General features: G+C 30.7%; 1 protein-coding gene across 8 annotated transcripts in view; it reads right to left on the bottom strand.

Annotated features, from left to right (window-relative positions):
- Positions 1–27,169, bottom strand: part of LOC107438772 (uncharacterized) — a 572,328-nt gene that overhangs the window by 150,778 nt on the left and 394,381 nt on the right. Inside the window, exon 1 of one of the 8 annotated variants that reach the window (XM_016051141.5) lies at positions 710–1,344. The exons of the other annotated variants lie outside the window; for them this stretch is intronic. Within the exon in view, the coding sequence (XP_015906627.1) occupies positions 710–857 (148 nt within the window). The 5' untranslated portion in view covers positions 858–1,344. Of the gene's footprint in view, positions 1–709; positions 1,345–27,169 lie in introns of those variants that run through there. 8 annotated transcript variants of the gene reach the window in all.

The following is a 27,169-nucleotide window of genomic DNA, read 5'->3' as shown; positions in this document are numbered from 1 at the left end:
TTAATATATTTTCACTGTCGCAGATATATGTAATTATTTATGTATTTTAAAAATTGAAGTTAAAGTTCAATGTATTCGAAATTACAATAAGATAAAACGCGCTTCTATTAAAGTTCACCATCAAAGACTTACCAACTTTCAAAATTATTTTTCTAACATTACAACGCACAATATATAAAGTGTTACTTTATATGTTTACCATGTTGCGTTAAACTTCCTTTTATTATTATTATTATTATTTTTTTTACATTCTAAGATTATTCTTATTTGAAAGCATTGATATATTTATTATCTGTTGAACAAATTTTGAAACAATTATTAATTTTCATATTTGAAGCCATACAAATTCTCTCTTAATTATTATTACTTTTCATATTCCGAAGTTATTGAGATCGAAATCACTCATACATTACCGGCTTAAGTTTAGTAAAATTTTTTCACATTTAAAGATATTTGAAAGCTCTGATGTATAACAGTTATTACAAATTGCATCAAAATTCATATTGAAATGCTGTTGTATTTTTCGAAAGCATTCTTATATTACCAGCATAACAAGTTTCCTCATTTTTTACCGAAGGTAAAATATTTGAAAACATTATACGCATAACAAATTTCCTAATAATTTATCTAAAAGTGTGAAGTTCATTGTATTCGAAAGAAAGTAGAACGTAGGAAGTGTTTCACGGGAACTACAGGAAAGGGTACTCACCAGGGTGTTCATGAGGTGAAGTGTCATCTGCCGAAGAAGAAGATCCGTTGGTGCCCCTATTGCCGATGTTGGTCGGCCAGGGCAGCCGAGGTCCGAACTTGCTTGCCCACAAAAGCGGGAAGAATGGAGACACATTCACGGCATCCATTTCTTTATTTTTCCGTTATTTCAGCCGTGCGGCAAGTCAACACCCGCTCTGCCATCCATTACACAACAATTCTCCAAAATAACAACACAAAACAGTTTTTTTTTGTTTGTTTTTCCTCTCGGTAAAAAGGCGAGATTAAAAAATACGGAGAATAAAATCACTGTTTATTTCCCCCGTCTGTCAAACAACTTGTAAGGCAACCGTTACTGAGGTAGGTTAGGAATGATGAAAAAAGTATTTCGTAATAAAAAATAAAAATAATAAAGACAAGTTCTAGAAGTCCGCGTCGACTTGCATCTTCTTAGTGCCGCGTCAGGTGTATAGAGATTGTGGCGTGCTGTCTCTACGCGTGCGAACCCATTGAGCGCCACACGGCTTCTGACTCGTGCCGCCGTCACTTGGCTCGACTACAGCGCCCTCGTCGCCAACCACTTTAGCCAGAAAACATCCCTTCTTCCTCCGCCTCTTTCTCTCTACTCTGTGTCTCAGCAGTTTTCATACGTAAATAGATTCTCTCTCCATCTCGTATTCAATCAATCAATCAGACACACAAAACGAAAGATGCCTTCATTTCCTTGCGGATTTCTCCTTCCCTCCTCCCACAACTAGAGTTTTGTGGACAAGCTGGGAGGACATTTTTTCCTCACTTTGAGTTTGTCTTGCACGGAGCACGCACGCTTCGTTGCTCTACCTGAGCACGTGCACGCATTTCTATCAGTGGTAGGAAATGGCGAAAGGGAATTAACTACAAATCCGTAACATCTCTTACATTAAATTAGTATAATAATTAAAGCTATTTTTTAATTAATAATACGTATCTTTATTAGGGTTTTTTTTTTTCAATTTAAAACGAAGCTTTTAAATTTGGAAATTTTACTCTTTAAGTAGGACGTTAATGAAAAGGAAAATGAGCGACACTTACTAGTTTCTAGAAAAAAAAGCAAGACATATATTAGTTTTGAAACAAATTTTAACCTTACAATTTCACACATGGTTTTTAAAAATTTACTTCACAATTAGCGATTATTAAACTGCACCATCTAAAAATCGTTTTCTGCTACTATATCAATTGTCTCATTTTTAAATGATAGCTCCCAACTCCTGCTCTGAAGAAAAAAAAACTTGTATTCACATTTTTTGTAAGAAATATGTTAAAATTAGCCCTCAAATTTCTCCCTACTAGTAACCTAATGCTGTAAATTAATTTTCAATCCAAAAAGTAAATCGGGGATACGATATCATGTGAATTAAAAAGAAAACTTTCAAACAGATTAATACAGTATTAAGAGAAAACGATTTTGTAGATTTAAAAAAAAAAAAAAAAAGGAGAAACTTGTCTTTTTTTATATCATCTAATATAATAGCAAATGAGCTGGATAATTTTTTTTAATGACGAGGAATGTTTCCTCAAAGTAAATCATTATTTATATGTATATCTTTACAATACTGAAAAGTATTATTTTTGAATCACAATAATCGTTTTGTATCATTTTCATTCAAAAATAGTATTTTTCAATGCGGCTTAGATAAAAATTTATACGAAAAAACTATTTTATAAATATCGATTAAAAAATAAAAAATAATTAGAATCGTTTTAAATTTTATCGTTTTCAATTTTTCAATCAAAAATAGTATTTTTCAATGAGGCTTAGATAAAATTTTATATGAAATAAAAAAAACGATTTTATAATTATCGATTTAAAAATAAAACATAATTGGAATCGTTTTCAACTTCTAAGTTTTTGCTGCGGAATAAAATAAAGCCCATTGAATACACCTTTCGGGTTACAAAATATTTTACAATGAATTGAAAGTTGAGAGTAATTTAAAAGAAGTTTTACAAAAATGATGAATGTTGCGTAGTTTGACAGCATCTAAGTTAAAGGACAACAAACTAAGGAGCTTCAAATTAATTTTTCACCCATGTAAAAAATTCAAAACGAGTATCGAGATCACCAGGGAGCGCTACCTTCGTCTTTAGAGAATGATGAAACTGAAGGGGGAAAAAAGAGAATATATATATATATATAAAAAAGTATCGATCGTCGATCTGGTCAGTTTGGAGGGTGGGTAGGGATGGTGATGGGTGGGGAAGGGAACGAACGAAAGCTTGTCGATATTCGTGAAATTTAAAGCTCGCCCTATTCCGTGACTACAGTTACGGATGACAGCCACTGGTCTGTCTTTTTCTCGCTCTCTTCTTCCTTCCATCCGAAGAATCAGAAGAAATATTCTATCGTTCTTCTTCACACCATCGGCGTGAGAGTCGGATGATAGAGCGAAGAAGTGAATGGAGGGGATGGCCTCTCTGGGACATTCGACAAGCAAGAGACAAAAGGAAAGGAAACAATTTTTTTTTTCAATAAAAAAAAATAATGTAACAAAAACGTAGATGACACGTAAGAGGGTAAAATAAGAGATTTTGAGAAGATGTATTTTACATCTTTTTCTATATCGCGACAAAACAAATTTCTTGCATTCATTTTTTTCCCTTCTTTTCTTTTTGTGAATTCTGAGTGGGCAATTTTTCTTTTATTCAGTGGGTTATATGAATTTTTCAATGCAATATTACTCAAAATAAAGGGGGATTTTTTTTTCTTCACAGTAACAAAAAATATTTTTAAATAAAATATAAAATTATTAAAAAACTGTAAATTTTTTTAACTAAGTAAATTATGTATTGTTTTTTAATAAATATACATGATATGCCTGTTTTTTTTTAGAAGCCAATGAATAGAAGCCATTTACATTGTCTAGCTGTTCATGTAGGGAACTACTATTACGTGTGCGTATTAGAAATCTCGAGCCAAATGCGTTGAAAATTATTACTTTGACGAAATTTCATTGGTGGTTATTAATAATAAATGGTAACTGTGATAAATACTAAGCATATGGATAGTTCAGATATATATATATATATATATATATATATATATATATATATATATATATATATATATATATATATATATATATATATATATATATATATATTAAAAAGTAATTGATAATTATTCAAAAAATTCTTAATTCTAATGTGTTTCCCTAATGGATAAAAAATTATTGATAAAAATTATTTTTCACGTGGGAAAAATGTGAATCTGAACAGGTTAAACTGCAACACCATTCTGGTTTCTTTTAGGAAATGAGAAATCACGATACGATCAAAAATATGGTAAATCATAATTTTAAATTCTCAGCAACACCGTCACCCAGAGCAAAGGCAAGACAGGTTCAAAAAATTTCGCAACACCATTTCGCAATTTCTTTCCAAAGGACAGGTTGATAACCTATACGAGAGCGTGATGGGCAATTCTTCACTTGGGACAATTTCCCTTGGTAATTGTTTGTCCTCTCACTCTCAGTTTCAAGTCTCTTGATTTGCAATTTTGTCAACTACCACCAATGACCAAACAGCTGAGGCCAGGAATAAAAAGATGGCCACCACCAAAAGTCAAAAACGGATGTAGCAATGACCTAGATTGGGGTTACAAAAAGGGTCAACGACATAGAAACAGAAGCGGCCATCGCAATGATGATGAGCAAAGGGGCCCCAAGAAGCCTCATGGGTAGCTTCACAGCATAAATGCTACGAACTTCCACAGAAGGGAACGTCCTTTCTCATTCAGGAGGGCCCCAGTGTGGGTCAATTCCTCTCGTCCACTCAATCATACAAATCTTCTCACAATTTACATCATTTGTATACTTCTGTCTGTAACATGTGTCGATATTGACAGCCATGCGAATCGGATATGAGGTGTTGGCACAAGTTGTGTATGGCTACTCATCATTTCTACAGAGATGAGGTTAAAGAACGGGTGGATTTTAAAACTTGAGAAGGTGAATAACCTCATATCGAAATTTAAGCAACCATGGCACTCATGTTATTTAAATGCTTTTTTTTAATATAAAGTTTTCATCATGATGATAAAAAAAAAATGGTTTTAAAGGCTTTTGAATTAATAAACATGATTCAACCAATAAGACGATAGTAAGTTGTACAAATTTTCGCTAATGAATAAGAGCAACGTAAGATAGGGTGACTTAAAACCCGATATTTTATATCATAGATAATTCTCAGAAGCGTGTATACAAACTCGATTCTTAAAATTATTTTATATCATGGATAATTGACAGAAACGTGAAAATCAGGCATTAACTTACGTATGACGCCAACAAAATCGGTTCTTAAAATTATTTTGTACCAAGAATAGTTAATAGAAACGTGAAAATCAGTCAGGAATGAAAGTAAGATGTCTACAAACTCGGTTCTTAAAAGCATTTTGTACCATGAATTACAAATTTTTTTAAGAACAGAAATGTGAACATCCGAAAGTAAAGCGAGTGAGATGCCTACAAACTCGATTTTTAAAACTATTTACTATAATAGATAATAGATAGAAACGTAAAAATCAGTCAGTAACGTACGTATGACGTCAAAAAATTCGGTTCTTAAAATTATTTTGTATCATGGATAGCTAATAAAAATTAGAAAATTAGTTAGGAACCAAAGTAAGATGCATACAAACTCGGATCTTAAAAGAATTTTGCATCATGGTATAATGGAGAAATGTGAACATCCGTCAGAAAATAAGTAAGACGTCGACTAGTACGATTTAATTATTTTCGATTATGAATAATTGATAGAAATGTGAAAATTAGTAAGTAACGTAAGAATGAGGTCGACAAACTTGGTTCTTAAAACTATTTTGCACCGTGAATAGTTAATAAAAAGGTGAAAATAAGTCAGAAATGAAAGCAAGATGTCTACAAACATGATTCTTGAAAACACTTTGTAACATGGATTACAAATTCTTTAAAGAACAGAAATGCGAACATCAGTCGGAAACGTTTGCATCTACAAACTCCATTCTTAAAATTATTTTCTGCCATGAATAGTTAATAGAAACGTGAAAATCAGTCAGGAATGAAAGTAGGATGTCTACAAACATGATTCTTGAAAACACTTTGTAACATGGATTACAAATTCTTTAAAGAACAGAAATGCGAACATTCGTCAGAAACGGTTTGCATCTACAAACTCGATTCTTAAAATTACTTTGTATCATGGGTAACTAACACGAAAAGAAAATGTCTTAAAAGTATTTCAAGTTTGAGATAATTGACAGAAACGTGAATATCCGACCAAAACCGGTCACAGATTAGGTCCCCTCATCGAGGGTGATATATGGAAAGCAAAAGGTTTCGTTTTGAAGGGGAATATGGCGATGATTATAGGAGAAGCACGTATCCAAGGAAGATGGAAAAGAAAGAAACTCGATGTCAAGAAGAAAAAGAGACAAAAAAAGTAGGTATATCATTTGGAAAACGGTGACATTCTGGTACGGGGAGGAATGGTGAACATGTATCAGCTATGATTCCGAAAAGAATAACTAAAAAAAAAAGGGTCGGGAAAAGGTTAAGAGAGTGAGAGAATGGCATACAGCTGAAGGGGTGGGATACTAGAACCATACATCAAACAGCTCCTTGTATTCGTTCCAGGCCAAAATGTTCGAAACCGGTAATTTGGGCTCTGGATTACGATTAGTAAATGTCTGACTCGAAAACGATTTTCTACCATCAAATATTTGTCATTCACGGCGAGACGAGCCGTCGACGGGCAGGGTTAAAAAGTGCAGGACAACGCTTGACCAGACAGTCAAAGAGAGACAAAAGGACAGTTCGAATATGGGATGGGGGGAGGAGGGGGTGTCGGAGAAGATATAAATTTTGTTCCTGAGTAGAGGGATGGGAGAAATGGTTTATAGTATTTTCAGAAATTCACATGGACTGTGACAAGGGCAGAGCGCACGTTTTAAAAAATGAAAGTTGTATAAAAAATCGTCTGAAAAAAATCAACGCTAAAAAGAGATTTTTTTTTTGTAATAATACGATATATTGGAAAACAAAATAATAAAAAAAACCTTGTCCCCGGGACTGTTTGAAAAGTACTTTACGATATTTTACACAAATTGTCTAAGATAAATGACTAAGTTTAAAAGGAAAAGACTGAAAAACAGTTTTCAAGGTTTTTTTTTTTTAAAAAAAAAACATGGAATACATGGAAATACATGCCTTTCGAAGAGAGAGTGAGAGAGAGTGGGAGAGACAAATTAGTTAAAATGTTACTTTGTTATAAAGTATAATTTTATTTTTTTCTAATATTTTTCTAGTAATGTACTAATTTACTATATACTATAATTTTATTTTTTTCTAATATATTTTAGCATTGTACTAATTTATTGTATACTAATTTGCTGTTTACTATGATTTCATTCTCTCTAATAATTCTCTAGCATTGTACTTACTATATACTATAATTTTTGTTACAGTATTTTGCACAGTACAGAGACACTAACTTGCTAATATAATACATAATATTTGATAATTTAATTTCGTTCAAATATTTTTCTACCGTTGTATTAATTTACTACAGATTTTTTGTTATACCTATACAAATAATTAGAGATTGATTTTCCAATATGATACATAATAATGTATATTTTTATTTTGTTCTAATATTGTTCTAATATTCTACTAATTTACTATATACTGTAATTTTTGTTATATGTATACAAAAGAGGAGAATCTGATTTGCTAATATAATACGGTTGTTGAAAAGTATAATTTTACTTTGTTCTATATTTTTCTTGTACTAATTTACTATCTACTATTATTGTTTTTAATACGTATAGAGGAGATAATTTAAAATTTGGGGTGATAATTGCAAATTGGTTGACGTATTACATTTATTATAATGCTCATTCTCATGTTTTGCTACATTTTTCTTGTATTGAATTACTATCCGTTGTTATCTTTGTTACACGTATACGAAAGATATATCGCATTGTTAATATAATTCATAATCATATAAACCTTTATTTTTTTCTTTATTTTCTTTTTGTATTGCTCTAATTTATTATCTGCTATTATTTTTGTTATACATACACAAAGGGGGGATACTAATTTGTTAACCCATTAATGCCAGGCTGCACAAACACTAAACGTTATAAACACCGACTAACTGGACTAATAAGAAGTAAAAATTATCAACTAAGAACTAATAAGCAGTAAAATTTATCTGCAAAAATAGTTCCAGATTATAATAATTATCTTCAAAAATAGTACCAGCTTAAAAAAATTGCAAAACAACAAACCAATCAAATCTCTCAACAAGGTGATAGCTCATAATATTTTATAAAACAACGAACTAATAAGAAAGAATAGTACCTGACTAAAAAAATAAGCGACAAGAATAGTACCAGATTATAAAAATAATCAGTAAGAATAGTACCAACCTATAAAAATTCAATCAAATAACGAACTAATATTATCTATCAGCAAGAATAATACAAGCATCTAAAATTAACGCTATTATAACATCGAATGCATACAGAATAAGCTTTTCTGAATAATCTCCGAATGATTCATACAAAATCGGTAAAGACAACAGTTAGGACAGAAATTTACGAGAAAAATAATGAAGAATAAACGAATAGGAATAAACTGGCGTCTAAAATTAACGTTATTATAACATCGAGTGCATACAGAATAAGCTTTTCTGAATAATCTCCGGATGATTTAAATGAAATCGGTTAAGACAACAGTTAGGACAAAAAAATAATGAAGAATAAAGCTTTTCTGAATAATCTCTGGATGATTCAAATTAAATCGGTTAAGACAGCAGTTTGGACAGAAATTTATGAGAAAAATAATGAAGAATAAACGAATAGGAATAAAATAGCGTCTAAAATTAACGATATTATAACATCGAGTGCATACAGAATAAGCTTTTCTGAATTATCTCCGGATAATTCATATGAAATCGGTTAAGACAACAGTTAGGACAAAAAATAATGAAGAATAAAGCTTTTCTGAATAATCTCCGGATGATTCAAATTAAATCGGTTAAGACAGCAGTTTGGACAGAAATTTATGAGAAAAATAATGAAGAATAAACGAATAGGAATAAAATGGCGTTAGAAGAGAAAATGATTTAAGAGGGAATGAAGTTCCTTAAAGGGGATGATGTCATTAAGAGAGTCGTGACCCAACCGTTGTCTGTTTATTCCAATCCAAGTTGAACCCTTTCACTGTCCTATCGGAATGGACGCCCCACCACCGCAATAGCTGATTGAGTTAAGATCCTCCTATCCCTACAAAGAACACGATCGTCTAATTAACCCAATGCTATTCTTTCTATCTCTCTCTCTCTTTCTCATAGTGTATTGCAATTAAAAGAGAAAAGGCAACAGCTAGGTTCCATCAATGATTTAAATAGAGATATATGGAGGCTTTGGAGGCGGATAAATAATTACTCACATTACAGCAAGAACAATAAAAAAAAATAATAATTGAGTAAAAAGATGAAAGCAGTTTTAAAAGGAGAAAATTATTCATAAAAATAATTAAACATAATGCTTACGAGATAGCACATTAGATGGTAAAGAGTAGCAATAAAAATGTACCGATTTAAAGCTATGGTGATATAAAAGTAACGCTTTTTAACGAGGATAATACTATAGTATTTTTATAACTTCGGTGAGTTCGTAACAGTTATAATGAGTGGCAGGTTAGGTTTGTTTATCCTTTGCTTACCAGGTTTTAAACCAGGTTTGATTATCTTTATGTAGTCAGTGTTTTCTATGCTAGTTGTGAAAATAACGCAAAATTTTAAACAATGCCACAATTTGCAAAATTGAAAAGCGCTTGCAATGTAAATCTTTAATTTTAAGTTAATTTAATGTTACCCTTTTGGGGTTAATAAAAATATGTAAAGAAATGAGAAAAAAATAATTGATTTTAATTACTCTCATCCCGGCGACGATTACACCAATTGATGATTTTCATCTCTCCAAAATCAGAAATTTTCTTTGCTCTGTTTTAAAATGAAAGCAGCGTTTTGAATGTCAGGCACTTTGTGACCTTTTTTTTTACTTCCCTTGGCGAAAATTTTCTAGCCATTTATTTGCGGATGAAGCAATAAGGTAGATTGCAAGGAAAGATGAATGCCTCTCAGTCCCAATAGACTAATTGTTATTTGGTTATTTTAATCATGTTTTCACTGATAACTAAAACACGCAAATGGTAACATTTACAATACTCTTAAATTCACAAAATCAGATTAATGTTGAATTTTAACCATATTATAAAGCAAAATCGTTGCGACCAGAGCAAGGTGTTGAACCAAGCTGTCACTTAAAATAAGCCATAGTATTGTGCAATCAAGATTAAGAACTTTATACCATATTTTGATACAACTGGTAACAAAATTTTGACAGTTTCTGACTGTGGGCCTTGGCTTACTGAATAATATTGTTCTAAACCTGCTTTCAGCCTTGGAGTTCCAGTTAGTAATTTTGCTTATGGTTAGATCCTTTGTTACATCATCTAACCATCTCTATTTTGGATCTTCAGCTTCAATTCATTAATTTCCACTTTAAAACTGTGTAATCTAAAAGCATCAAAAATTTTATTCTTACTAGACATTACCAAAAAAATTAAAGCGCATATAAAACCATAGAAACCGGAAGTTTCTTAAAAGCAAAATCTTTTTATTTGAAGGATTAAACGCCGAAGTCGAAGGTACACACAGCTAAGGCCATTAGATATTCAAACCAAAAGAATAAATAAAAACCAGTGAAAGTATTTATAATACATTATGCGTCCTAACACTCGTGTTGAACACTTTAGAAGCACGCCTTCCTCATCCATCTTCTGACAGGCCGCGCCAACAAACTCAGCCAACTCCATCACGAGCTCAAGCGCCATTTCACCCTAAGATGTAAAAAGGGGGCTCCGTTTTCAACAGACTTAGTTATAAACTCCAAATATTCCATCACTTTTTATTTTAGGCGACAGGTTCACCGGGGCACACACCATTCCAATCTGAATTTTATTTCGTGACTTTGGAGAGTTTATATATCATTCCAAAATGAGTAACTCCGAGTAGTAACCATTCAAGCGCTATTAAATTCCCTCCCCTAGGAAACTATTATTGATGCTTTTATTCCTCTGGCCATTGGCAGTTCCTTGGAAGGGTCCGGCAAGAGAAAAATTCAAGAAGCGGAATTAAATAGGTGGAGGAAATATTTTCGTTTATTTAAATATCAACGTAAAACGTTCTTTCACTGTGGAAGCATGGTTTTACTAACGCCTTCAATTTTGTTGCTGACTTTCCGTATGGTTAATAGATCTAATGAACATTAACTGCATAACTGTACCTCTTAATAGTGTAATAATTTTGACTGCGCAAATATTGAATTAAAATAAACTTTAGACAGAAAATATGACGAATAACTAAATTTTAATCGTTAAAGCTTGCTTAAAATGGCAACTTTATACAGGTGTTCCGAAATTCCTGCAAGGAGGAAATTGTACACAACACACAATTTTATTAAAAATGTCAAGAATTTTTTTTTATTGACTCATGAAGTATACATCATAATTACATACTGCTACAAACAAATCTTCTTATGGCTAGAAGGGCTGTTTAAAATCCAGCCCTTCACAAATTAAGTATTAAAGTGCTTATTAACAAAAGCTATATCAGATCTGTCTTGACTTATACGTCTGAGATTTGAGCACTGAGTTTACATACGCAATGTATTGAAATGTATAAAAATATAGAGAGTTAAATGGGCAAGTCATCCGGCCAGAATGCAAAAAGACTGTTACTGAAAGAAACTTCCGGCTAAGCTCATAAGTTCTAGATTTAGAATCATACCTTTTCACGAGCAGATGGATAGAATATGTTAAAAAAGACCTAAACACTTTTAAAGTTAAAAATCGGAAGTAACAACAACAGATGTCAAAATATTACTATGGTAGGTCTGGCCTTCTTTAGAAGTCTTCTCTGTCATAATTGTGGACAGACAAGTCATGTTAATTCTCTGTCCTGTGAGCTCTGCAGAGCCAATGAAGAAGAAGAAAGTAAACATTATAGGATTGTATATATAGAACGGCATAATGTCGAGTTATGGGAATTAAACTTTGTTTAAAAAAGTAAAGAATTTACACAACAGTCCATTGTTGGTCAGGAAGATCATGGTGGTAAAGGCTCCACAACTTCGTGACCGGAGGTATAATTGGGGCAATGTGGTCAACATAGCAAACTAAGTAGTAGGCAATGCGGTTAATGCCACCTTTATTTCCCATACAGGCTGGTACTTGACGATCTGAAATTAGGTGGGCTTCAATCCACCACATCCTCCACACAAACTGCCACCACTGTAAGTTTCTCATAATGAAATAACAGCAGCGCCTTTAACCAAGATCCCTCGTTGACTGTTGATACGTAATCAATGTCATACATCAAACCATTGGTGGTTGTTGTCTTTTATTGACATAAATCTTAAGACTTCATAAAACTCTAAAAGGAAAAGACCACCACAGCGTTAAATAGCGTAATATGGGCACGCTAAGTTCTTACATGTAGCATTTAATGTTGTTTAACAATTAGCTTTCGATCTTTTGTCGGTGACAGTTTATAGCACGAATGGCGCCAAATTTAAAACTTGTGAAAATGATGCGACTTTTTTCAGAAACAAACAATCAGTTTTAGTTTGGAAACGCAATGAATGCGCACGCAATGACAAAACAGCTTTATTTTATGTTCTATAGACATTTTAATTTATAAATGAAATGAAGTAATTTTCTGCTTTTTCAAAAAATTTTTTTTCAAGTTTCAAATGCTAAAAGCGATTAACCAGAATAAATGAAACAAATTGTATGCTCAAGTAAGTATAAAGATAAAAATTAGTAGATAATAGCATAATATTAAGCAATGAATAGATAACATGAGAATATTACCAAAATAACTCATCAGTTTATAACTCATAGATTCGGAAAATGTTAAAAAAAAAATGTCATTCTGTAGCAAAGAATTCATTATAAAATATGGAATTCTGAAATAGTAGAGCATTCCAAGAGAATAATTCTAAAGAATAATGAAGTGAGAAAAAATAAACTATTTAATGTTATATAACGCTATTATTAAATACAAATAAAATACACAGAAAATGAAAATAATCTTAACAGCTTAAGATATGACTGATTCTGCATTATTTATTAAATGGATAGCAGAATTTCGCATGTAATTCTCAAATAGTAAAGTGTTACAGTCGGAAAATAGTAAAGAAAAACGAAGTATAAAACTATTACTGGCCATAAATAACTAGTAAGCACGGAGGAAATCCACAGAAAAAGACTTAGATAAATAATTAAAAATTATTATAGCTTAAAAAAATCTAATTTTTAATCATCAAAAAGTTCTTTCAGTAAATAAAGTTCTTTGAATAACTCACTTTTTGATCAACACAGAAACAAAATAAGGTATCGCATCACCCAAGCGAAAATGTTATCGACAGATGTCAGAACCAACGCTCCATTTTCGCCAGAATAGTAAAAACATATGAAAAATAACCCAACAGTTCTCAAATCTATTTTCTTAAGCTTTTCCCCACTCGATTGAAAAATGGAATTCCCATTCCTTCGCGAATTCTAGAGTGATACAGCATTTCGAAAGGCAAACGCCATAAATTATGAACTTAGACCTTAAGATTATATTTCAAATATCCTCGATATACCTAATATATATATACATACACATATATATATATTCAATCAATGGAAATGAAATATACTTCGCTGACATTGCAAATACTTTTCTTCTAGTAAAATTAATAATAGGGCTAACATGACACAGAATATATAAAAATGTGAAATATGTTTGAGAAACAAATGGGGGGAGAGAAAAGATGGCCAGTTTTGGCGGAACTGACATATTTTATAGTGAAAAAGGGGAAACTGAAATATTTCCGTACCATCCCCCTTCTGTTGAAAGAGGAAGAAGAGTTGGTGAATTTTACCTGTTGAAATCGAATGAATTATTGGAATAAACACACATAGGTGAGTGTTATAAATAAAAGATAAAATGTCTAAGCAAATAAATCGTAAAGGTAATATGCAGTTTCTAAAAACGAGTTTTCTTTTAATCCTTCATAAGGCCAAGGGAAATATATATCGCACCAACTTCATTAATTTTTTGATTTGGATGAGAATTTGGATGGAAATTGCTTTTCAAATCCAGGGGTTTGTTTAGAAGAAATTTGGGTCCGTTAACGGACCCTTCACAAAATATATCTTTTCATGAAAACGGACAAAATCTTTTAACTTAAAAACGAATCCTTCACAAAATGATTTATCTTTTAATCGGGCCCTTCACAAATTTGCTTATCTTCATTATTGTTTTGTTAATCGAATAAACCCTTCCCAGGAAGAAAGACAGATGTAAACGACCTAAGTTTTGTCTTCGGCAGACGCTTCTTCCTTTATTCGTCCGAAATGAATATTCTGCGTTCAGCAGTATAGGCTAAATACCAAATATTTTTATGTTCTATCTCTAATTTAATAGCAGCAATTGCTGTTTATTTTTTAAAATTTATTATTTTTTTTATAATAATGTTACAGTGTTGAGCATAATCTTGTATGTCTTTACAATTTAAAAGCTCCTTGAAAAAGTTTTTTGCAATAACAGGACTCCATTTGCACAAATTCAGAAAAGCAGGACCCTGGTTGAAAGAATGTGACTTAACGTTTATTTTATATTCACAAATTATGAGTAATTTTTTCCCAATTTTACAAAAATGGACCTTTCACAAAATGTCTGAACAGATCCCTGAAATCTCTTTCGCCAAGCAAAATAAAAAGAAGACGCAGTTTTAGAGCCTTAGATATAAGGCAAAGCTATAATTTCAAACAGTATATACCATCTTGGCGTAAAGAATTATTTGGGCTTCAGAACATAGAAATAAATAACTTTAATGTTTTAAAAGTTATTGAATTTTTTTAGGAATCGCTCAATTTGGCGACACTTTTCCACGTTGATAAAAATTATCAAAATCAATGCCTTATTTTCATTTTTTTTACTTCAAATTTTAATGAGTCCAGACAATGCAGCATTAGAGTAAGCTTTTAAACATTTAAAAAATTAGACTACAAACGCTTTTTATTTTCTCAAAACTGTGGCCTTTCTCCGTATTGACCTTTGGCGACATTTTCGGAATAGACATAGAGGGTTAAAGATCGGTTAAACTTGACTTAACCGTCATGAGTAACTATTTCAAACTCACAGCAGTTACGAAAATAGCATATCATTAGCAACAAAGCATCATTTCATGCGACTACAGTGTTCGAAAAACAGGCTTGATTTAGCATGAGTGATAAATAACAGAATTATTCCATTTAAATTGCATAGTAATTTTTTTTTCCATTTAATTTTTATGAATTAAAAAAAAGAGACAAGAGTCCACTATTACACGAAAGAAACGAGATTACAAAGTAACCAAAAATGTTAAGACATCCGAGACATATCGATCGATGAAAAAATGGTTTACCCTTGATACTCCAATCGACCAATAAATCGTTTTAAAACAACAACTCATATACTTTTTCTTCCATTTTTTTTTTAAAAAAATGAAAGGAAAGTGGTAGCGTGTGTGTGTGTAAAAGTGAAAGTTTCTCGCCATGACTAAGCCGACAGATCAAAAGAAACCCTCAGGGCTAAGGTTTTGATCGTCTTTTAAAAAGCCACAGCCAGCGACTCCGAAGTTTCGATTGCGCCTAAAGCCCATTCTAAAGGAAAAGAAGGCACTGCCTTACATGCTGAAATTCGGAAGAAATCCCGGGGGAAATAAAGGAAATGTCATCTTAAGTCTAGGTGAAGGTAGGGTCGACCACTAGATTGTAACAAGCTTACTTAATTTTTATTTCTCATGCAAAGTATGGACTCCATATTCACTCTTTTTAATTCAAGATTTTCTAATTAACTCAAGTGACTGCATTGCGCGTATCACTTAATATGTTCCTCCCCTACACAAATCTATTAGTCCACGTTTCTTAGTCATTTAACAAGTGTAAGAATATGTAATGGATTTTAAAGAAAGAAAAGCACCCTAAAAAGTGAGAGAAGCGGCTTTAGAGCAAGAAAATAAGAAGAAATTTAGAATACATCAGAATTATGTGTCTTCTACAAGTTAATTTGAAGTTGGCAGAACAAGCTAATTGATATTTTAGCGAATCTGGAAAAACAACTTTGGATTGTAAAGACATATCAAGACATATAAAGACATATAAAGACATACATTATAAAGACATATAAAGACATATCATTCAACTAGTTACATAACTAATTTAAGTGAGTAAACTAGTGAAAATGCGTTAAGTAATATTCTAGAGAATATGAATACGAATAATAAAAAATTCGAATTACTTCTTTTAGATTTTATATTTTAGTACAAATGTAATTCCGAAAATCTAACAGATTTTTTCACCAACTAAAATACCGTTTTTAATAATTAAAAAATACCAAAATATATTTTTAATCGCAATTAGAGCATCAGAAAAAAATATAGATAAAAGGTACACTGGTGTCCTATCTGAGCGAAAGGTTTAAGGGGAAAGATAGTACGCTTAAGATCCGTAATAAAGGTGATTAGGGAAAGTATGTGGCAACAACTAGAATAAAACATTCGATCTATTGGTTGCGAAATGCAGGCCTTAGTAAAACTGATTTTCTAACCCAAGGTGATAGAATGACTTTTATGGAAAAAAATGTCTGCAATCTCTAATAATTTTACATCGATACATAGCACAGAAATAAACATAGCACAAGATACATAGCATTACATCGATACATAGCCCAGGAATCAAGAGAAAAAATTATGTATATAAATACTAAGGCACGCATATCCGCTGCTAGTTGTTTAATAAAGTTAGAAATTAAAAAAAAAACAATATCGCGTTCTATTAAGACATTGTGACAAAAATTCAGAAATCAGATTTTTGATTGAGTGAGTTAAGTTGAGTGATTTCAGTCGAAATTATATCACGACCTTCGCGACTTATTTTTATTTACAACAAAGGGTTCGTAAACTTTCAAGGTAGACCACAAGATAGACCACCATATTTCAAATTAAATCTAATTTCAATTTTGAAGAAAATTTTTTTTAAAATCAATTTAAAAAAAAGCAAATGAAAATGTGTCAACCATTGCCTGTTAGTATTACAAATCAAAAAACCAAGAAGTGTAGAAATCAATATCAATAATTTAGATGTATTTTGTTTGTTTATTTTAAAATAAATAAACAAATAAAATGCATCTAAATTACTTTCTCACAAGCCGCAAGAAGACAGTAAATAGAATGAGTGGGAAATGCTGAGCAGATGATACTAAAAAAAAAAAAAAAAAAAAAAAAACACATAAAAAAATTTTTAAAAATGATTTCGAATCCAGATAATTAATATCACATAAAATACTGGTTATTCCATCAAAAATGTTGCAATCTCGCCCCTCTATATATGCATATCCCCTTTGCCTGAATTGTTTCGGGCTTTCTGCGACAAAACTCTCTAGCACTAATATCTTTCTGCAAGGTACTGTCAATAATAACAAATATACATGTTACTAATTTAAAGGAACAAAAAAGCAGTGTTTACGAAAAAAACATATAATTATTTTTATTGAATATGTAATATTTCTTTATTTTAATATTATGGGCGATATTATCGCATTTTGTTGTGAAGAAAAACTCACTAATTATATCATTTATCATATTTCGTCAATCGAAAAACAGATCGACGACGAAATCACACTAATCATACTCTTCAAAAAAGAGTGACTCAAATGAGTGTTTCGTTTCAAGATTTAATTGTCGTAATAAATAATGTCGGATTTTAAAAACTATATGGAAATCAAAAGTAATAATAGCAAAAAAAAAAAAAAAAAAACGATAGAATCGTTGTCTTAAAAAGTGAATACTCGAATGCACGATTCGAATTTCCTATATCGACAGAAATATATCGGGATAATTAAAAACCAGGTGAAAATCAATAACTGCCGAAAATACAATTGACTCCACATAGATTTACGATACCGTTGACGTAAATTGAACGCGACAAAAAGTGATTACGTAAAGGCGCAATTCAAATTTTACGTGTAAATTTTGGAGAGAAAAAAAAAAAATTTCTTCCCGAAAGAAAAATCTTTCGGCAAGAACTCTTTAACGTTCTGCGACAATATCGCCATGTCGCCGCGATTCTGCCATCTGTACATCTACAACTGACTCCTATTTATAGATGACTGTTAGGATAATCTAGAAAAGAAATAACAAGAACACTTAATAGCATACATTCCATTTTCCTTACATCTGGTAACTTCTGGGAAGGCTTAATCTTACGTATTAAAAAAAGATTAGCTTATAGCTTGAACAGATGGAAAAATAAAAAATTAATTTGCAGATTGAAATTGAAACTAAAAAAAAAAAAAAAATTCAAAGCGCTAAAATTAGTGATAGGAAGAGAGGTATTAGCTTATAGCTTGAATAGATGGACAAATACGAAATTAATTTGCAGGTTGAAATCAAAACTAAAAAAAAGAAAAAAATTCAAAGAGGTAAAATGAGTGATAGGAAGAGAGGTATTAGCTTATAGCTTGAATAGATGGACAAATAAGAAATTAATTTGCAGGTTGAAATCAAAACTTAAAAAAAAAAAAAAAAAAAAAAAAAAAAAAATCGAAGAGCTAAAATGAGAGACAGGAAGAGAGGTATTAGCTTATAGCTTGAATAGATGGACAAATAAGAAATTAATTAACAGGTTGAAATCGAAACTAAAAAAAATAAATTCAAAGAGCTAAAATGAGTGATAGTAAGAGAGGGAACAGAGAAATGTATATGTGTGAGAACTCAACATTACTATCACTATTTCAATAATTTTTGTTTTTTAAATTTGTCTTTAATTTCCGTTCAGAGAGAACAATCGAGGAATAAAGGAACATTTATTTTAGAGAAAAGCGAAACAGATACGGGATGACAGAAAATTCGACTGGCAAGTTTTCGCTCGGTTATGCGGCACATCGGATCAACCAAGAAAAAGTCGTCATTATTGGAAAGCAATCGCGATATTCGAGGGAAACATCTCGTTTATCAACAACCGTCCGACGTAAACTTTAAAAGAGAAGAAAACCAAAGGTGTCCGAAGAAAAAGAAAAAAAGATTCGGGGGTGGTCGAGAGATATACAAGGAAGAAGACACTTGTGCTGTGACATATGATGATAAGAGTGTCGCTGTCATTTCATTGCGTCGTAATGCCACCCAATACTGGCCTCGTTCGTCACCATCCTTGTCAACAGAGTCCAGATTTTCTGATGGATTTAATGTTCGATTGCCAACAGAAAGAGTGAGAGAAGGGAAAAACTAGTGTCCCCTTATCGACAGCGATGGCTATCGAGGAAAGGGGGCCCAGAGGGCCCTACTAGAAATCCTAGCCATCAATCTACGCCTATTAACCCTGACAGGCTCCTGCCTCCTCACCTTTTGGCCCCAACTCCTTGGGCGAGAGGCAAAAGGTGTTATCGTCGGAGCAATGCCATCAATCAGGCCGACGACGGCCTCTCATTGGCCACAGGGGCGCGTGCCCTGGTCTTTTTTTAATGCTTTTTCTCTTCTGCTCCTGTCTTTAAGCTACCCTCCAAAGCACAAGCTTCTCCGTCTTCGAAGCTCCCCGAGGTCCACAAATTCCCTGTTCAGTGAAAAGAGTCCGGGGCATGCGCCCTTGCTGATGGATATTTATTTTATTTTTTCCCCCTTCTTCCTATTTCTTAAGACATTGGGGCCGCATTAAATAAAGCAATTCCAAAGCGAAGTGGGACCATCAGAAATTGGTCTCTTTTATTTTTCATTTTCAATATTCCCTTTCCCGAAAACTCCTTTTTTTTTCTTTTCACGGTGACAGGGAACGAGTTGCGGATTTACCGATGTCGCGATGCATACGAAGAAACGAAAAAGCAAAGAAATGAAACTGATTACAGTGAAAGTGATAAACCGAATTATAAACTTGCTTTTATCTGAAATTATGTAAAAAGAAAACAAATTTACTCTTAAGAATATATTTCTACAAAATTGTTCTCAATGCAATATTGGTTTTCGCATTATTGATGTTAAAGAAATTGGTTTCTTTTATTTTTCATATTCTATATTCCTTCTCCCTTAAAATCCTTTTATTTTCCCCTTCTTTTCAGTGACAAGGAACAAGCTTCGGATTTACCGACGACGTGACGCTTACGAAGAAATGAAAAACAAAGGAATGAAAAATAAAGGAATGAGAGTGATAAACCGAATTATTACTCACTTTTATCTATCTGGAATTATGCATTCAGACAAATTTGTGCATAATTCTTAAGTATATATATTTCCACAAAACTTTTCTCATTGTATTACTGTTTACATCCGTTGTAAAATGAAAGACTTAAATCATTTAAAGACGATGAATAGTTAATTAGGAATGATAGTAAAATGTGCATTAATCCTTTTAGTATTAATATCTATATGTACGAGCATCAACATATTACATTACAAAATGAATTGTTAAATCATCTTCTACAAAGTAAGAGTAATTAATCAAAACAAATAAAAACTGTTCAAAATAATTATTAAAATGCAATAAATAGCGGTGAACAAAATTATACATCAATATTACACGTATAATATAATCAATATAGTATCTAAAGTATACGATAAAAAGTTTAAAGAAAAAGGTAAATATATTTTGAAATACTGTGAAATAGATCTAGATAATAATAATAATGATAAAAAATAAAATTAAGAAAAAAACAGAAAAGAATTGAAAGATAGGAAAAAAATATTCGAAATAAAATACGTGTTAGAAAAAATCACTCCAGAAATCCATAAGAACAAAGTTAAGAGTATTAAAAGAAAAGAAAAAAATAATAGTAACACTAGGTTGCCTCCTGAAATACCAAGAATCATAAAAAAAAAGAAGCTAATCTTGAATTTTCTTCTGAGAATCAAAATTTTTAGCCATTGAAATGTTATCTTTGTAGTAAAATATTTACTATGTTTTAATTAAATTAAAAAAAAAAATTTAAATTTCTCTAAGTAGGCCTAAAGTTTTAATTTCTTTTTAACTTTAGCAAGAATATAAAACAAAATTTAGTTTTAAAGTTCAAAAATGTAAAGTTTAGTACAATAAAAAAGTGCATTACAAAAAACAACCTGAAGGTTTCTCAGAACTTACAAATGCACTTCTTTTTCTACATGAGTCTAAATATGAATGTGTCAAAAGTTTTATTTTTTCGCGTCAATAAAGTAAATTTACGTATATTCTGGGAGGCTTAAATGTTACATTTGATATAAAATCTTTTTAATGTTACTTAACTTTCTAACTTTTACATTTTTTGAATTTGAAAATTACAATTTGTTTGATACACATGCAGTTAAAAAAAATAATTTGATTAAAAAAAATTTTTTTTTGTAAAAAGTTGTAAAATGTAAAACTACAGTGACAATTAATATAGTGATAATTTTTTATCGACTTTTTTTTATTTATAATAAAAAACTTTATTGTGAGAGCAGCCCCTACGAATATAGTATTTAGCTTTCCCTTCTAACACCGTTGAATGCAAAGGAAGAAAGGAATGTGCACGGCAGAAAAGCTAAAACTTGTCGCTCATAAAAAAGGTGAAATTATTATTAGGAAGAGTGTGCCGTTTTATCTAGGGATCACATTTAGGCAATCAAGCGTTTATTATTATATAATAATAATAATAATATTTTTACGAAGAAAGTATAATTTAATTTTCGGGAAGTTGATAAGATTGAGTCTACTCAATTATAGAAATAATTGTACAAGAAATAATACAAACAGGAAGATCATTTCTTTGCAAATCACAATAGGAAATAATAACAAAAATTGCATTTCAACTGAATAGTTAAACAGCTTTTTTTTTTAAAAAAATTGAGTAATAAACAAAAGCACGAAAGACATTTGCATTTCTGAATAAAAAGTTTTATGATAAATCTTTTTAATCACATAATTACAATTATATTTTCAACAAGTTTGTTGGATGAAAATAATATTTTTTTGTGATCTTATACAGGGGTGATTGTGAGCCCAAGTCAAAATTCCGGAAAATTTCTTGAGTTTAAGAAAAAAGTTTAAATTGAAAAAAAAATTTTCTTCCTTTTTCTCAATATTTCTTAGTTTACTTAAAATATATTTAAAATTTTACACATACCTATACCATTTACACATCACATACCTATGATGACCTGGAGAAGTAATTAAAATTTACAAATATGTCTTTCTTTCTTGGGTTTATGATTATAACAACTATTTACTGAAAAAAAAATGAATATTAATTATGAATATAAGCTTATAAAGTATCTCTCTGGCTCTCCTTTACAAACAAATAAAATAAACTGTGTTTTTAAGTTCCACCTTTGAAAATTTGATTTCCGGAAACTTCTGTTATCAATGATTTTTTGAAACGTCTAGACCTTCGATCTCCGGAAATTTCCGGTTAGCGAAAATTCCCAAAATCCGGATTTTTTCCGGAGCACAATCAGCCCTGCTTATAACTTACATTTTTGTCATTCGTATAAATATCTTTTTTGTTAAAAACAAATTATATTTAGTTTAAATAAGGAAAATGCCAAGAACATACATTTCATAAGTAAAATTTTAGGTTTATTTTATTTTTTAATGTTTTAGTGCGTCCCATTTTCAATTAACAAAATGCCAAAAATGAATTGAAACGAATATTTGTACGAAATTATTGTCGTTGTGTGTATTATTGTAATTATTACAGTATTATATTATTAGTATTAATATATTACAGTTATAATATGTATATTAATATTATATTAAAACAGTATTTATTAATTTTGTTTAATTTTAGTAATAGTTGTGACTTATATTTTTTTTTCTTAGCAGAAAAGGTAAAGCAAGTATAAAAATGCAGCCTCAATACTTCAATGTACTCAATGCAACCTGAATACGTATACGATTTCGTCTGATTTCGTAACTTAAAATAGCTCTTCCACGAGCTAATTAGCATATTTGAGGTCACTCCTTCGAACCGTTAAGACGTAAAAAGTAGTACGTGATAATCCAATCATTATATCAAAAGTTATTCAGGATTATCCGTTTTTTTAGGCACTGTACATTCTTTTTATATTTAATCAGTATTATTACGCTAGCTTGATCTTGAAAAGCTTATGAAAGATACAGATTTAGAGTTCTTTTAACAGCCCTTTACGCTTATCACATATTTGATATTACAGTAACACATTTAAAAACAGTTATTAATATATAGAGTTAAAAATTTTAAAGAGGAAAAAAAAAAACTCTTAGATAAGAGACCAAAAATAGTACGCCGAAACGCGATATCATTGAGAAAGTAAAGAAGAGGAAGGAATTTAATAGTTTAACGGGTAGTACGATAAACTAAATGTTCGATGAAAAGTCGCAGATCGCATCTGATAGGTCAGATAGACACAATATCTCTACTTCAGAGAGCACAGCAAAAAAAAAAAAAAAAAAGAACGAAAAGGTAAGAGAAAAGCTAGAGAGTATAAAGTAAAGAAGTGATTTTAGTGTTCCCAGTACCACCTTCTTTTAGGGATTTTTTTCCCCTTTTTTTTCTAAATATTTTTTGCAACTATTTCCACTCCCGTCCACCTTTTCCTTCTCCAGGGCTTAATGGTCACTACTCTGGTTTCTGCCATTAAGCGAAACTTTCTTTGTTTTGTTTTGACTAGCTTTCTTCCAGATCGAAAAATTTTTCATTTTTTTCCCTCATTTCTTTATTTTTTTCCCTCCTTTATTTCCCCAGCTGAAAATCCCTAGAAAGGTAGATGCAGAAAAGAAAAGGGATTCAAAGGCTAACCAGATTTCATTAGCAGACATATGTGGTAGGAATTTTTTACGCCTTTAGGTCGTTCATCAATTATACAGTTGGTTATACATGAGATAGCGTCTTTATGGGTACTTCAGGTCTAAAAAAAAAAATTGGAAAACAATGCCCATGGGGAAAAAGAAGGTCGAAATATTAATTTTCAACAAAAATGACATTGCAGTTTGAGCACTAAGGTACTATCTGGTATGAATCTCAGTTTATTACTGCTTTTCGAATCGAAATTACAAAACTAGGATTTTGAAATGGATGAATAATGGATGGATTTGGAGTTCCAAATTGTAGAACAGTTTTAGAACAGCTTGTGTCTCTAGCCCTAGGGTTGGGTGTCTTCGCTGAAAACGACATCAGGAAACAACTGATTGCTTAAGAAGCATCCCATTACGCAGACTTCAAAATATCTTAGAAGATCAAAAGGCAAACTCAGAAATATTGTATATTTAACAAAATTTGACTAACTATACAATATTTCTGAGCTTAAGACCAAAAATCTTAAAAAAGCAAACTCATAAATAGTGTATATTTAATCATTTTAACAAAATATATAATATTTCAAACTTTTGTGTTAATACCAAAAATCTTTGAAGAAAAATTCTGGAATATTGCATGTTTAATCAACTTTGACTAAGTATATAATATTTCCGAGTTGATTTTTAAGACTAAAAATCTTGAAAGCAAAATCTGAAATATATAACATATTTAGTTTATGTTGACATTATATACACACATATGTATTTCACCGTCATAAATAATAGTGGTCCTAATTAAAAGAGCAAGCTTTCATTAGGACTAGAGAAACTTTATTTTTAAAATTAAATCCATGAAAATCTGTTACAGTGGCAGTATATAATGTTTAGGCAGATTGAAAGGTATTTAAATCTCTAGGAATGGAGAGCTAAAGTTTCATTTTCAAACATTAAAAATGTAAATTTTAAATGTATTTTTAAAGATGGTATAACTCAAATTTTAATTTCTTAAGAGCAAAAATATAAAATAACAATTAAAAATTTTTTTTATTAAATGTTACATTTCATACAAAATTTTTAATTTAAACCTATGTCTAAATATAGGGCTAGATTAAAGACTGCCTAACTTAAAGATTGGTTCGAAAAAAATATGCAAATTTTTTAATGAAAACCAATGTTTTTAATTAGATTTCGGGAGACCTAAATGTTAAATTTTATAAGTAATTTTTTTTCCCGTTTTTTTACCCTCGGTACTTCACATTTTTGAGCTAAACAATTAAAATCTTTTAAGAATTAAAAAAATCAAAATTTACGTGTTTGATCCCAAAAAATAAAACTTGATTAAGAATTAAATCTTTTTCAATTTGCCTGAAATTTTTAGTAAACACATTTCTTTAATTTTTAACATTCATTCATTTCTTAACTTTACTAATTCTTCCACAACAACGATTCCTAGATTTTCTCAAATTAACATTCATTCAATTAACCAATATATTTTAGAGAAACGAGAAACTTAAAAAGAATTGCTGTTCATCTTAAACGTACGTTTTCAATTCCTCAACATATATTATATAGATATATTTTTAACAGCATTTACTCATTTTACAACATTCATTAATTAACATTCATCATTATTCTATCAACTAAATGAAAAAACTTTTACATTTATGATGACTTTAAACGAACGTTTTTAATTCCCAAAAATTCTGGACTGATTATCTCAACAAAATTTTCAAACAACATTCATTCTTTTCTCAGCAACATTCACCACTTTTACAAACATATATCAATCGACATTCATTGCTATTTAATCTAATAATTTAAATATTTTCAAAGGAATTAAATTACCGCAAAATTTGGAAGTGATTAACTCAACTCAAGTTAATGCAAGACATTCAATAATTTCAAACAATATCCATTTATCTCATAACAACATTCATTCCATTTACAATATTCATCAATTACCATTCATAACTATCTAATCCATTAATTAAAATATTTTTAAATAAATTTAAAAATTCGTAAAAAAAGCGTTTTTAATTTTCCATCATGCAAAATTGAATATCTAAACATAAACTAATTCAAACAATTATAAATTTAAACAACACTTGTTATTTTTTAATAACATTCAAAAGTTGACATTGTCATTTAATCTAGCAATTAAAGTGCTTTTAAATAAATTTAAAAAAACTTCAAACGAGCGTTTCTAATTCCTCATCATTTCTAACCGATTACCTCAAATTATTTCAACGCATTCATTGTGTTCAAGTATCCATTTATTATGAACATTCATCACTTGATATTCATTATTATTTAAACAAATAATAAAAATATTTTTGAATAAATTTAAAATCTTCAAACGAGTGCTTATAATTCATCAACAATAGAACAGATTGCTTCGAAAAATACTAATGCAACGCTTTCATTAATTTCACACAACATTTATTTCCTAACGACATTCATTACCTTCACAACACTCATCAATCAACATTCACTATTGTTTAATCTAATAATTAAAATATTTTAAATAAATTTAAATAAACTTTGAATGGGTGTTTTCAATTCCTCAACATTTCCAAAAGTTTACTGTAAGCAAATTCAACACATTCAAAAATTTTACAACATTCATTCTTTTATCAACAATATACATCACTTTACATTCGTTATTATTTAATAGAAAGATCAAAAATATTTTTAAATTAATTTTGAAAAAAAAAAAAAAAAAACGGGTGCTTTTAATTTTTCACAATTTTTTTTTAGCGATTACCTCAATATAAACTAATACAACACATTCGTTGATTTCAAACTTAATCCAACAGTTTATACATTTTCTTAATCAGTCTTATAGTTAAAATATATTTAAAAACATCAAACAGGCGTTTTAAATTCTTCAACATTTCTAACTTATTATCTAAACATAAACTAATTCAGCACTTTCATTATTTTCAAACAACATTCATTCATTTCTAAACAACATTCATTGTCATTTAATCTATTAATTAAAATTTTTGTATGAAATTTTTAAAAAAAAAGAGCGTTTTGAATTCTACAACATTCCGAGGAAATTTTTTTCTTCAATTGCTTGATACAAATCGCATGAGAAAGAAGAGAGGGGAGGGGGTTGAGAGAAAAAGGACGATAGTTTACAAGGAATTGAGCAGTCACAATGAAAAGAGACAACTGAAAGAATTCTTCAACGGAGTGGCAAACACTCCCTTGTCTGTGAGAGACTCTCTATAATAAAGAGGAGACTTTATCCTTTGGTCTTCATTATATGAGGCTCTTTCTCAAAGCGTATACTTTATCGAGTGGCCAATAACGGCCTGCCAAGTGCCGAAGCACAGTAGAAAAAGGTGTTACGCTGGGAGTCCGGAGCAAAAACGGGAGAGACCAAAAGGGGAAAAAAGAGGAGTAAAGAAAAACAAGGAGCAAAAAGCAGTAAACCTTTAAAGACTGACCGGGCGACTCCAATCCCATTATCTAAAGACGCGGATGCAAGTGACCACAGCTGCTACGCGACTGCCGAAATGAAATTTCTGGATGGACCAGCTCTAGTGAGAGAAGTCCATACG

Source organism: Parasteatoda tepidariorum, chromosome 8 (assembly GCF_982258835.1).
Source record: "Parasteatoda tepidariorum strain Cologne lab strain chromosome 8, Ptep-v5.0, whole genome shotgun sequence".
Classification (NCBI taxonomy): Eukaryota; Metazoa; Arthropoda; class Arachnida; order Araneae; family Theridiidae; genus Parasteatoda; species Parasteatoda tepidariorum.
This window is presented reverse-complemented; position numbering and strand designations above follow the sequence as displayed.